Genomic DNA, 14522 nt, shown 5'->3' with positions numbered 1-14522 from the left:
TTTTAGATTGTTGTGAATAAGAACTACATGGACAGAGAGGATCTGATCTGAGATCAGCACTCCTACTGTGAGACGCTTTGTAAATAGGGGCAGTTCTCTGTAACTAATCGCTAACTTTCCACTGATATTAGGAGTTTAATCTGAACATTTGTTTCTCAGGCTATGGCTTTCAGCTGACTCAAGGTCCTGCGACGGACTCCTTTCAACTCAATGTTTCAGTCTTGTGACAAAACACAACGACACACTCATTCTGTACAGGGCTATTTAACTGGTGTTTATTAATTAACAAATGTCTTTGAAAGAATAAACAATGATTTTCTTTTTTTCTCCTCCATTTGGTTTGTAGTTTGTACAGCAAAACATGGCTCTAAACTAACCCGGTTTAAGCTGGTAATTGTACTTTAAAGCTGTTCATGGGTCAGGAAAGGTTCGGATGATCATGATAATCTGGTTAGTTACATTACGCTCCTGATCTTTTCTTAGATTGGATAGTTTGCCAATCTGAGTCCAGTCCTGATGGTCAAATCCCAGATACAAACTAATCTCTACAGGCGAGGCAGTTGCCGTTAGTTTAGTAAATTAGATAGCCGCTCTAAAGACGTTAATCTCGTTTAAAGGCCCAGTTCAGTCAAAAACATACAAAAAAATATAATATATATACTTCCACACTATGAGGTTGGAATGAAGGAAATGTTATTTTAGAGTAAGAGTTGTTTTGAAATGGCAGCCTGTTTTCTGTGGGATGGAGTTGTAATTTGTTTGTCTCCCATCACAGCAGTACAGCAGTACAATAGTACAGCAGTACAGCAGTACAGTATGCCTTAACTGCTCACCAAACATGTCACGTTGCGTAAGCATTGCCAATTACTTATACACATACATTATTCAATAATTTCATCCCAACTGCTCGCGTACGTCAACAGAGATTTGCGTAACCAGGGGCTAAAATAGAACTCGGTTCTATTTGAACCGAACTATTGGACCAGAACGTGGTTCTATTTAAACAGAACGTGGTTCTATTGGAACAGAACTTAGTTCTATTTGAGCAGAACTATTGGACCAGAACATGGTTCTATTTAAACAGAATGTGGTTCTATTGGAACAGAACTTAGTTCTATTTGAGCAGAACTATTGGACCAGAACATGGTTCTATAGGAACAGAACTTGGTTCTATTTGAACCAAACTATTAGACCACAACGTGGTTCTAGTGGACCAGAACGTGGTTCTATTGGAACAGAACTTGGTTCTATTGGAACAGAACGTGGTTCTATGTGAACAGAACCTGGTTCTATTTGACCAGAACCTGGTTCTATTGGACCAGAACGTGGTTCTATGTGAACAGAACCTGGTTCTATTGGACCAGAACGTGGTTCTATTGGAACAGAATGTGGTTCTATTGGAACAGAACTTGGTTCTATTGGAACAGAACGTGGTTCTATGTGAACAGAACCTGGTTCTATTTGACCAGAACCTGGTTCTATTGGACCAGAACGTGGTTCTATGTGAACAGAACCTGGTTCTATTGGACCAGAACGTGGTTCTATTTGAACAGAACCTGGTTCTATTGGACCAGAACGTGGTTCTATTGGAACAGAACGTGGTTCTATTGAACAGAACCTGGATTTGACCAGAACGTGGTTCTATTGGACCAGAACGTGGTTCTATTGTGAACAGAACCTGGTTCTATTGGACCAGAACGTGGTTCTATTGGAACAGAACGTGGTTCTATTGGAACAGAACATGGTTCTATGTGAACAGAACGTGGTTCTGAACAGAACCTGGTTCTTGAACAGAACCTGGTTCTATTGGACCAGAACGTGGTTCTATGTGAACAGAACCTGGTTCTATTGGACCAGAACGTGGTTCTATTGGAACAGAACGTGGTTCTATTGGAACAGAACGTGGTTCTATTGGACCAGAACGTGGTTCTATTGGACCAGAACGTGGTTCTATTTGAACAGAACCTGGTTCTATTGGACCAGAACGTGGTTCTATTGGAACAGAACGTGGTTCTATGTGAACAGAACCTGGTTCTATTTGACCAGAACGTGATTCTATTGGACCAGAACGTGGTTCTATTGGAACAGAACCTGGTTCTATTTGAGATGCTGCAACAAACCCGAAGGTGCACAGCTATGGGGCAATGGGGTTGGCTTAGATTGTTGCACACATGTCAACTATATTTAGTCTCCCATGTTGATTGAAAAAATAAAGTTGCACAATGAGCCCTTGTTATCTCTCAAATACATCGTAACAGTTGTTGGTTAGCTAGCTAGCTAAATGACATGAAATCCATCCAAACACCTCAAGATAAAGATAAAACGAGCTGAAACGAGCCACTTGTGATTCCCCTCATGGCAGTTTCTTGTTCGTTGTTGGTAGCTGTCTGGCCATCCAGACTCACAACAACACACGGACTCCTGCCCCCATTGAAGCGTACACATCGTCAGGTAACCCATCTACTGGCTTTTAGGAGGACCATGTGGGGGGGTCCACCATGTGGGGGGGGGTCCACCATGTGGGGGTCCACCATGTGGGGGGGTCCACCATGTGGGGGGTTCACCATGCGGGGGGTCCACCATGTGGGGGTCCACCATGTGGGGGGTTCACCATGTGGGGGTTCACCATGTGGGGGGTCCACCATGTGGGGGTCCACCATGTGGGGGTCCACCATGTGGGGGGGGGGGTCCACCATGTGGGGGGTCCACCATGTGGGGGGTCCACCATGTGGGGGGTCCACCATGTGGGGGGTCACCATGGGGGGTCCACCATGTGGGGGTCCACCATGTGGGGGGGTCCACCATGTGGGGGGTCCACCATGTGGGGGGGGTCCACCATGTGGGGGGTCACCATGTGGGGGGTCCACCATGTGGGGGGTCCACCATGTGGGGGGTCACCATGGGGGGGGTCACCATGGGGGGTCCACCATGTGGGGGGTCACCATGTGGGGGGTCCACCATGTGGGGGTCACCATGTGGGGGGTCCACCATGTGGGGGTCCACCATGTGGGGGTTCACCATGGTGGGGTCCACCATGTGGGGGGTCCACCATGTGGGGGTCCACCATGTGGGGGTTCACACTTCAGTCCAGCTGGAAACGGTGATGCACCTTAAAGGTAGTTGCCAACTGCCATATAATATCAAATCCACAGAAGAAGAAACGTGAAGATGAGAGATTAATAAGGGAAACTTAACTTCCCTTTTATCTGTGGAATAATTGTTGGGAGTAGAGAAACACACGATTTTGTATAATTCAAAAATGGGTCAAAATTCTATAATAAATCCAGCTAAAAAGATGTATAATTTCAGGTCAAATAAAAACACCATGTTTATCTCCCAGGACAAATGAGCTAGAAACAGCCAGCTAGCTAAATGTCCATGAATGTTTCGTGTGTTTCTACATGTCCCCACCAAAAAATGAATATAGTTGATTCACAGTTTTGGTATTTTAATTTGCACCGTCATGAGGATAGAACAAATCAACACGCAGCACGATGGGGGGTGACGCAGAGCAGAGCCAGTTTGGTCAGCGTGTTACATTAGGCCCATATTGATACAGTTTACACTAGAACGTATCATTGGCCTAGAACGTATCAAAACCTTTGTGTATTGACCAAAAATTAACTGAAGTATGTGTGAACTATATTATTGTAACGACCCTGTGTTTATAATGATTATTCTATCGTTATTATTAGTTAGTTTATAGTTAGTTATTATTAGTTAATAATTATCCTACTATCAAGGAGTCGTTATGACCATTTGATTTTTACCTTTATTTAACCAGGCAAGTCAGTTAAGAACAAATTCTTATTTTCAATGACGGCCTAGGAACAGTGGGTTAACTGCCTGTTCAGGGGCAGAACGACAGATTTGTACCTTGTCAGCTCGGGGATTCGAACTTGCCTTTCGGTTACTAGTCCAACGCTCGAACCACTAGACTACCCTGCCGCCTTAGACCAGCGTGGGGGAAACACATCCTCAGGAATTACATAAGAAACTATATTACTGAATGAGCCCTGGTGATAATGCCATTTAAAAGACCGCAGAATCCACAAAGTCTCCCATCAATTATGTCCCCGGAAGTGGTGAAAATATACCCTTTAAAGAGCACCCCGCAGAACTCAACCGCTCACCAATCGACCGCTTGATTGGAGGAGATAAGGCTATCCGCCGCGGTCGGATCTTTGAATTTTAAAAAAAATATTATTATAGGCCTATACGGTATTTATATTACATTTTGCACAATGCGATGATAACGTCACGCAGGCATTGATATTTAGGTTTGAAGATAAAAAAAAGACGATGCCTGGTGAAGCGCGGCTCCATCAGTGCGCCTCTATTGCAGGTCATCTGAAAACAACAATAGATATATCATGTCGTGTTTGAGCGTCGCATGCAGCGCTGTTATTGTCCTGTTCGGAGCGGTTTGCAGCGTTTTCATATTCTGTGAGTATCTGATTTATTACGCCGCGATATTACAGTGTGGTTGGCCTGGGATCGACCATGGTGCCCCGGCGAGTGAGAGGAGCGCAGACGGCCAACCAGAGCCGGAGGTTCTCCGCGCTATGGTGCTGTCAGACACGCACCTCCTCGGCGCTGTCGGAGGGCACTGGTTCGACAAACTGCGAAGGTAATTCATCCTCATAAATCTATATGTTATTATGCATTTTATTGTATTGTGAAACAACCACAACAACAGGAAAGTATGTTTTGCATAGTTTCTAGGGACCGCGTGACGCTCGGTGTCAGCCTATATCCACGCTGTCTCTAAGCAGATTACTGCAGTTCAGTCGTCAGCAATAACAACAGGCAAGGGTAATAATGCATGGTGCTGACGGATGATTGACTGACGTGTGGTCTGTCTCTGTGCAACCCAGGGAATGGCAGATGGAACGAGCTTTCCAGACCGCTCTGGCCCTGCTCCGACCTGAGGTCGTCTTTATACTGGGGGATGTGTTCGATGAGGGGAAATGGAGCTCTCCGAAGGTATGGAGCCATAACAAGCACCTTGTAGGTCTACTGCAGTGAATTTGGTGGTGGTGGTGTGTGTGTGGGGGGTGGATTCGAAACCTACAACTCTTAGTCCTAGCCATTACGCAAAGAGGACCAAACCCTTTAATGTTAATTCTTGCAACGCTAGGCATCTTTCTGTAATGGTCATAGACCTAAAATATTTAGGTCAGAAACACTATTACATGTATCTGTAATAGTGTTTCTGTAATGGTGTATATATCTGCTATATTTATAACTATTGTTCTACTCTATTCTACTTCATGTATTAAAATATATATATATATACATATATATATATATATATACAGTTGAAGTCGGAAGATCACATACTTAGGTTGGAGTCATTAAAACTTGTTTTTCAACCGCTCCACACATTTCTTGTTAAACTATAGTTTTTTTTTTATAAGTCTGTTAGGACATCTACTTTGTGCATGACAAGTAATTTTACCAACAATTGTTTACAGACAGATTATTTCACTTATAATTCACTGTATCACAATTCCAGTGGGTCAGAAGTTTACATACACTAAATTTACATACATAAATTAAATACATTAAGTTGACTCTGCCTTCAAACATCTTGGAAAATTCCAGAAGATGATGTCATGGCTTTAGAAGCTTCTGATAGGATAATTGACATAATTTGAGTCAATTGGAGGTGTAGCTGTGGATGTATTTCAAGGCCAACCTTCAAACTCAGTGCCTCTTTTGCTTGACATCATTGGAAAATCAAAACTTCAGAAAAATAATTGTAGACCTCCACAAGTCTGGTTCATCCTTGGGAGCAATTTCCAAACGCCTGAAGGAACCACGTTCATCTGTACAAACAATAGTACACAAGTATAAACACCATGGGACTACGCAGCCATCATACCGCTCAGGAAGGGGACGCATTCTGTCTCCTAGAGATGAACGTACTTTGGTGCAAATCAACCTTGTGAAGATGCTGGAGGAAACAGGTACAAAAGTATCTATATCCACAGTAAAACAAGTCCTATATCAACATAACCTGAAAGGCCGCTCAGCAAGGAAGAAGCCACTGCTCCAAAACCACCATAAAAAAAGCCAGACTACAGTGTGCAACTACACATGGGGACAAAGATTCACCCAACTTGTTGTGGGAAGCTTGTGGAAGGCTACCCAAAATGTTTGACCCAAGTGAAACAATTTAAAGGCAATGCTACCAAATACTAATTGAGTGTATGTAAACTTCTGACCCACTGGGAATGTGATGAAAGAAATAAAAGCTGAAATAAATAATTCTCTCTACTATTATTCTGACATTTCACATTCTTAAAATAAAGTGGTGATCCTAACTGACCTAAGACAGGGAATTTTTACTTTATTATTAAATGTCAGGAATTGTGAAAAACTGAGTTGAAATGTATTTGGCTATGGTGTATGTAAACTTCCCAACTTCAACTGTACCTTGGGTTTTATTTCCCCACGTTACAGAACTGGGAGGATGATGTCTGTCGCTTCCAGAAGATGTTTAGACATCCCAGTGACACAGAGCTGGTAGTTCTGGTTGGAAACCACGACATCGGCTTCCACTACGAGTATGTGAACATCCACCATGAACTGATGGCACATTATACTGTAGAATCTATACTGATGGCACATTATACTGTAGAATCTATACTGATGGCACATTATACTGTAGAATCTATACTGATGGCACATTATACTGTAGAATCTATACTGATGGCACATTATACTGTAGAATCTATACTGATGGCACATTATACTGTAGAATCTATACTGATGGCACATTATACTGTATAATCTATACTGATGGCACATTATACTGTAGAATCTATACTGATGGCACATTATACTGTAGAATCTAGACTGATGGCACATTATACTGTAGAATCTATACTGATGGCACATTATACTGTAGAATCTAGACTGATGGCACATTATATTGTAGAATCTATACTGATGGCACATTATACTGTAGAATCTAGACTGATGGCACATTATACTGTAGAATCTAGACTGATGGCACATTATACTGTAGAATCTATACTGATGGCACATTATACTGTAGAATCTAGACTGATGGCACATTATACTGTAGAATCTATACTGATGGCACATTATACTGTAGAATCTAGACTGATGGCACATTATACTGTAGAATCTAGACTGATGGCACATTATACTGTAGAATCTAGACTGATGGCACATTACACTGTAGAATCTATACTGATGGCACATTATACTGTAGAATCTAGACTGATGGCACATTATATTGTAGAATCTATACTGATGGCACATTATACTGTAGAATTTAGACTGATGGCACATTATATTGTAGAATCTATACTGATGGCACATTATACTGTAGCATCTAGACTGATGGCACATTATACTGTAGAATCTAGACTGATGGCACATTATACTGTAGAATCTATACTGATGGCACATTATACTGTATAATCTAGACTGATGGCACATTATACTGTAGAATCTATACTGATGGCACATTATATTGTAGAATCTATACTGATGGCACATTATACTGTAGAATTTAGACTGATGGCACATTATATTGTAGAATCTATACTGATGGCACATTATACTGTAGAATCTAGACTGATGGCACATTATACTGTAGAATCTAGACTGATGGCACATTATACTGTAGAATCTAGACTGATGGCACATTATACTGTAGAATCTAGACTGATGGCACATTATACTGTAGAATCTATACTGATGGCACATTATACTGTAGAATCTAGATTGATGGCACATTATACTGTAGAATCTATACTGATGGCACATTATACTGTAGAATCTAGACTGATGGCACATTATACTGTAGAATCTATACTGATGGCACATTATACTGTAGAATCTATACTGATGGCACATTATACTGTAGAATCTAGACTGATGGCACATTATACTGATGGCACATTATACTGTAGCCCAAGTTGCCATGTCTATACTGTAAACCTGAATTATGAATGTTATGTCAAGTCAATGAGGCCTTTTCAAAATCTATGTTTTTGCCTTCTCGTTTGCGGATTATGAAAAGGCCAAAGCATAATGTGGAATAGTGAAATAATTCAATGTATAGACCTAGTACCGTACGGTAACCTCTCTGTTACGTGAACATTCTAGTACTGTACGGTAACCTCTCTGTTACGTGAACATTCTAGTACCGTACGGTAACCTCTCTGTTACGTGAACATTCTAGTACCGTACGGTAACCTCTCTGTTACGTGAACATTCTAGTACCGTACGGTAATCTCTCTGTTATGTGAACATTCTAGTACCGTACAATAACCTCTCTGTGAACATTCTAGTACCGTACAATAACCTCTCTGTTACGTGAACATTCTAGTAGTACAATAACCTCTCTGTGAACATTCTAGTACCGTACAATAACCTCTCTGTTACGTGAACATTCTAGTACCGTACGGTAACCTCTCTGTTACGTGAACATTCTAGTACCGTACGGTAACCTCTCTGTTACGTGAACATTCTAGTACCGTACGGTAACCTCTCTGTTACGTGAACATTCTAGTACCGTACAGTAACTCTGTTCGTGAACATTCTAGTACGTGAACATCTCTGTTACGTGAACATTCTAGTACCGTACGGTAACCTCTCTGTTACGTGAACATTCTAGTACAGTAACCTCTCTGTTACGTGAACATTCTAGTACCGTACGGTAACCTCTCTGTTACGTGAACATTCTAGTACCGTACGGTAACCTCTCTGTTACGTGAACATTCTAGTACCGTACGGTAACCTCTCTGTTACGTGAACATTCTAGTACCGTACGGTAACCTCTCTGTTACGTGAACATTCTAGTACCGTACGGTAACCTCTCTGTTACGTGAACATTCTAGTACCGTACGGTAACCTCTCTGTTACGTGAACATTCTAGTACCGTACAGTAACCTCTCTGTTACGTGAACATTCTAGTACCGTACGGTAACCTCTCTGTTACGTGAACATTCGTACGGTAACCTCTCTGTTACGTGAACCGTACCGTACGGTAACCTCTCTGTTACGTGAACATTCGGTACTCTGTTACGGTAACCTCTCTGTTACGTGAACATTCCGGTACCGTACGGTAACCTCTCTGTTACGTGAACATTTCCGGTACCGTGTAACATCTCTGTTACGTGAACACGGTAACCTCTCTGTTACGGTAACCTCTCTGTTACGTGAACATTCTAGTACCGTACGGTAACCTCTCTGTTACGTGAACAACGGTAACCTCTCTGTTACTGAACAGTACCGGTACGGTAACCTCTCTGTTACGTGAACATTCTAGTACCGTACGGTAACCTCTCTGTTACGTGAACATTCTAGTAACTGTTACGTGAACATTCACGGTAACCTCTCTGTTACGTGAACATTCTAGTACCTCTCTGTTACGTGAACATTCTAGTACCGTAACCTCTCTGTTACGTGAACATTCTAGTACCGTACGGTAACCTCTCTGTTACGTGAACATTCTAGTACCGTACGGTAACCTCTCTGTTACGTGAACATTCTAGTACCGTACGGTAACCTCTCTGTTACGTGAACATTCTAGTACCGTACGGTAACCTCTCTGTTACGTGAACATTCTGGTACCGTACGGTAACCTCTCTGTTACGTGAACATTCTAGTACCGTACGGTAACCTCTCTGTTTCGTGAACATTCCGGTACGGTAACCTCTCTGTTACGTGAACATTCCGGTACGGTAACCTCTCTGTTACGTGGACTGAAGTCTAACTGTCTTGGTTCTTTGTCCTCCTGAAGAATGGACTGGTTCAAGTTACAGCGCTTTGAGAAGGCCTTCAATACCACCTCCACCAGAATGGTCACCAAGAAAGGAGTGAAGTAAGTCACTGTGCTGTTTGACCTCCTTATGTAAATCTCTTTCCATACCCACTCTATCATCTCTACCCTGTCTCTCTAATCTCTGTCTCGCTTGTTCCCCTCTCTCTTCCTCTCACTCACTCTATCATCTCTACCCTGTTTCTCTTATCTCTGTCTCGCTTGTTCCCCTCTCTCTTCCTCTCACTATCATCTCTACCCTGTTTCTCTTATCTCTATCTCACTTGTTCCGCTCTCTCTTCCTCTCTTTTCCTCTGTCTCTTTCTCTCTCCATCCCCACTCTATCATCTCTATCATCTCTCTTATCTCTGTCTTGCTTGCTCCCTTCTCTCTCGCTCTCCCTCTCTCTTCCTCTCTTTTCCTCTGTCTCTTTCTCTCTCCATCCCCACTCTATCATTTCTATCATCTCTCTTATCTCTGTCTTGCTTGCTCCCTTCTCTCTCGCTCTCCCTCTCTCTTCCTCTCTGTCCCTCTGTCTCTTCCTCTCTCTCCCTTTCTCTCTGTTGTCTTTCTTGCTTGTTCCCCCCTATCTCTTCCTCTCTTTCCCTCTGTCTCTCTCTATTCAACCCCCAGCCTGTATGTATTCTGTGAGACCCCAAGGTGTTGTCTCTCTACTGTATAAACCCTAAGGTGTTGTCTCTCTACTGTATAAACCCTAAGGTGTTGTCTCTCTACTGTATAAACCCTAAGGTGTTGTCTCTCTACTGTATAAACCCCAAGGTGTTGTCTCTCTACTGTATAAACCCTAAGGTGTTGTCTCTCTACGGTATAAACCCTAAGGTGTTGTCTCTCTACTGTATAAACCCTAAGGTGTTGTCTCTGTCTCTTATAAACTCCTAAGGTGTTGTCTTTCTTGCTTGTATAAACCTATAAGGTGTTGTCTCTTTCTACTGTATAAACCCCAAGGTGTTGTCTCTCTACTGTATAAACCCTAAGGTGTTGTCTCTACTGTATGAACCCCAAGGTGTTGTCTCTCTACGGTATAAACCCTAAGGTGTTGTCTCTCTACTGTATGAACCCTAAGGTGTTGTCTCTCTACTGTATAAACCCAAAGGTGTTGTCTCTCTACTGTATAAACCCCAAGGTGTTGTCTCTCTACTGTATAAACCCTAAGGTGTTGTCTCTCTACTGTATAAACCCTAAGGTGTTGTCTCTCTACTGTATAAACCCTAAGGTGTTGTCTCTCTACTGTATAAACCCCAAGGTGTTGTCTCTCTACTGTATAAACCCCAAGGTGTTGTCTCTCTACTGTATAAACCCCAAGGTGTTGTCTCTCTACTGTATAAACCCCAAGGTGTTGTGTCTCTACTGTATAAACCCCAAGGTGTTGTGTCTCTACTGTATAAACCCCAAGGTGTTGTCTCTCTACTGTATAAACCCTAAGGTGTTGTCTCTCTACTGTATAAACCCTAAGGTGTTGTCTCTCTACTGTATAAACCCCAAGGTGTTGTCTCTCTACTGTATAAACCCTAAGGTGTTGTCTCTCTACTGTATAAACCCTAAGGTGTTGTCTCTCTACTGTATAAACCCTAAGGTGTTGTCTCTCTACTGTATAAACCACAAGGTGTTGTCTCTCTACTGTATGAACCCCAAGGTGGTGTCTCTCTACTGTATAAACCCTAAGGTGTTGTCTCTCTACTGTATAAACCCTAAGGTGTTGTCTCTCTACTGTATAAACCCTAAGGTGTTGTTTCTCTACTGTATAAACCCTAAGGTGTTGTCTCTCTACTGTATAAACCCTAAGGTGTTGTCTCTCTACTGTATAAACCCTAAGGTGTTGTCTCTACTGTATGAATCCCAAGGTGTTGTCTCTCTACTGTATAAACCCCAAGGTGTTGTCTCTCTACTGTATAAACCACAAGGTGTTGTCTCTCTACTGTATAAACCCTAAGGTGTTGTCTCTACTGTATGAATCCCAAGGTGTTGTCTCTCTACTGTATAAACCCTAAGGTGTTGTCTCTCTACTGTATAAACCCTAAGGTGTTGTCTCTCTACTGTATAAACCCTAAGGTGTTGTCTCTCTACTGTATAAACCCTAAGGTGTTGTCTCTCTACTGTATAAACCCCAAGGTGTTGTCTCTCTACTGTATAAACCCTAAGGTGTTGTCTCTCTACTGTATAAACCCTAAGGTGTTGTCTCTCTACTGTATAAACCCTAAGGTGTTGTCTCTACTGTATGAACCCTAAGGTGTTGTCACTCTACTGGTGAACAGGTTTGTGTCTCTCGTTTTTTTCTCTAGCTTTCTGTTGGTCAACAGCGTGGCGTTGCATGGTGACGGTTGTCCTATCTGCCAATCAGTGGAGAAACAGCTTCACACACTGTCCAGGGACCTCAACTGTTCACTACTACAGGTGGGTCTTCTACCACCCACACACACCCACACCAAGAGTCCAGGGACCTAAACTATTCCCAGTGAGTGCCCTCTACAACTCAGACATTTAAAGGAGTTAAAGCTGGAGTCTGATTCGTTACGACTTTCCTGAAGCGGATCCTTTGTTCGTACCCCCTCGGGGAAATTGAACTTATTCCAGAAGCTCCAAGACTCCGCTGGCGGAGAAGAGGACTCAGGAGGCGCGCACGCCATCCACCGCTTCCGAGTGTATTACTCGCTAATGTTCAGTCTCTGGATCATAAAGTAGACGAGCTCAGGGCGAGGATCTCCTTCCAGAGAGACATCGGGGATTGTAACATACTCTGTTTCATGAGAGCGAGGCTCTCTCTGGACAAACTGTCCCTATCGAAACAGCCAGCTGGGATCTCAGTACATCGCACAGACAGGAATAATGAACTCTCTTTGAAGAAGAAAGGCGGGGGGGGGGGCGAAGATAACTGAAGAACCAAGAAAGCAAAGATAACTGAAGAACCAAGAAAGAAAAGATAACTGAACTAAATTACTTTCGTCCCATAGCACTCACTTCTGTCATCATGAAGTGCTCCGAGAGGCTAGTCAAGGATCATATCACCTCCACCTTACCTGACACCCTAGACCCACTTCAATTTGCTTACCGCCCCATTCAACACCATAGAACCCTCCAAACTCGTCATCAAGCTCAAGACCCTGGGTCTCGACCCTGAACCTGTGCAACTGGGTACTGGACTTCCTGACGGGCCGCCCCCAGGTGGTGAGGGTAGTAACATCTCCACTTCGCTGATCCTCAACACTGGGGCCCCACAAGGAAGCGTTCTCAGCCCCCTCCTGTACTCCCTGTTCACCCATGACTTCGTGGCCAAGCACGCCTCCAACTTAATCATTAAGTTTGCAGATGATACAACAGTAGTAGGCTTGATTACCAACAATGACGAGACAGTTTACAGGGAGAAGGTGAGGTTCTTTACTGCCTGGTACTGCAACTGCACCACCCGCAACCTCAGGGCTCTCCAGAGGGTAGTGTGGTCTCTCCAACGCATCACCGGGGACAAACTACCTGCCCTCCAGGACACCTACACCACCTGATGTCACAGGAAGGCTGAAAAGATAATCAAGGACATGAACCACCCGAGCCACGTCCTGTTCACCCCGAGCTGGGACAGAGAGACTGAAAACAGCTTCTATCTCAAGGCCATCAGACTGTTAAATAGCCATCACTAGCCGGCTACAACCCGGTTACTCAACCCTGCACCTTAGAGACTGCACCACCCGGGTATTCAACCCTGTACCTTAGAGACTGCACCACCTGGGTATTCAACCCTGTACCTTAGAGACTGCACCACCCGGTTACTCAACCCTGCACCTTAGAGACTGCACCACCCGGGTATTCAACCCTGTACCTTAGAGACTGCACCACCTGGGTATTCAACCCTGTACCTTAGAGACTGCACCACCCGGTTACTCAACCCTGCACCTTAGAGGCTGCTGCTCTATATATATAGACATGGAATCACTAGTCACTTTAATAATGGAACACTGGTCACTTTAATAATGGAACACTGGTCCCTTTAATAATGGAACACTGGTCACTTTAATAATGGAACACTGGTCCCTTTAATAATGGAACACTGGTCACTTTAATAATGGAACACTGATCACTTTAATAATGGAACACTGGTCACTTTAATAATGGAACACTGGTCACTTTAATAATGGAACACTGGTCACTTTAATAATGGAACACTGGTCACTTTAATAATGGAACACTGGTCACTTTAATAATGGAACACTGGTCACTTTAATAATGGAACACTGGTCACTTTAATAATGGAACACTGGTCACTTTAATAATGGAACACTGGTCCCTTTAATAATGGAACACTGGTCACTTTAATAATGGAACACTGGTCCCTTTAATAATGGAACACTGGCCACTTTAATAATGGAACACTGCTCACTTTAATAATGGAACACTGGTCACTTTAATAATGGAACACTGGTCACTTTAATAATGGAACACTGGTCCCTTTAATAATGGAACACTGGTCACTTTAATAATGGAACACTGGTCACTTTAATAATGGAACACTGGTCACTTTAATAATGGAACACTGGTCACTTTAATAATGGAACACTGGTCCCTTTAATAATGGAACACTGGTCCCTTTAATAATGGAACACTGGTCCCTTTAATAATGGAACACTGGTCACTTTAATAATGGAACACTGGTCCCTTTAATAATGGAACACTGGCCACTTTAATAATGGAACACTGGTCCCTTTAATAA

The 14522-nt window shown here is 42.9% G+C and overlaps 1 protein-coding gene across 1 annotated transcript in view; it reads left to right on the top strand.

Moving 5' to 3' along the window:
* Positions 1-4119: 4119 nt before the first annotated feature.
* Positions 4120-14522, top strand: part of LOC127910861 (metallophosphoesterase 1-like) — a 36281-nt gene continuing 25878 nt past the window's right edge. Inside the window, exons 1-5 of the mRNA XM_052475925.1 lie at positions 4120-4630; positions 4878-4986; positions 6469-6572; positions 9788-9868; positions 12106-12217. Coding sequence (XP_052331885.1) covers positions 4374-4630; positions 4878-4986; positions 6469-6572; positions 9788-9868; positions 12106-12217 — 663 coding nt within the window. The 5' untranslated portion in view covers positions 4120-4373. The remainder of the gene's footprint in view (positions 4631-4877; positions 4987-6468; positions 6573-9787; positions 9869-12105; positions 12218-14522) is intronic.

The sequence above is a fragment of the Oncorhynchus keta genome, chromosome 23 (assembly GCF_023373465.1).
Source record: "Oncorhynchus keta strain PuntledgeMale-10-30-2019 chromosome 23, Oket_V2, whole genome shotgun sequence".
Classification (NCBI taxonomy): Eukaryota; Metazoa; Chordata; class Actinopteri; order Salmoniformes; family Salmonidae; genus Oncorhynchus; species Oncorhynchus keta.
This window is presented reverse-complemented; position numbering and strand designations above follow the sequence as displayed.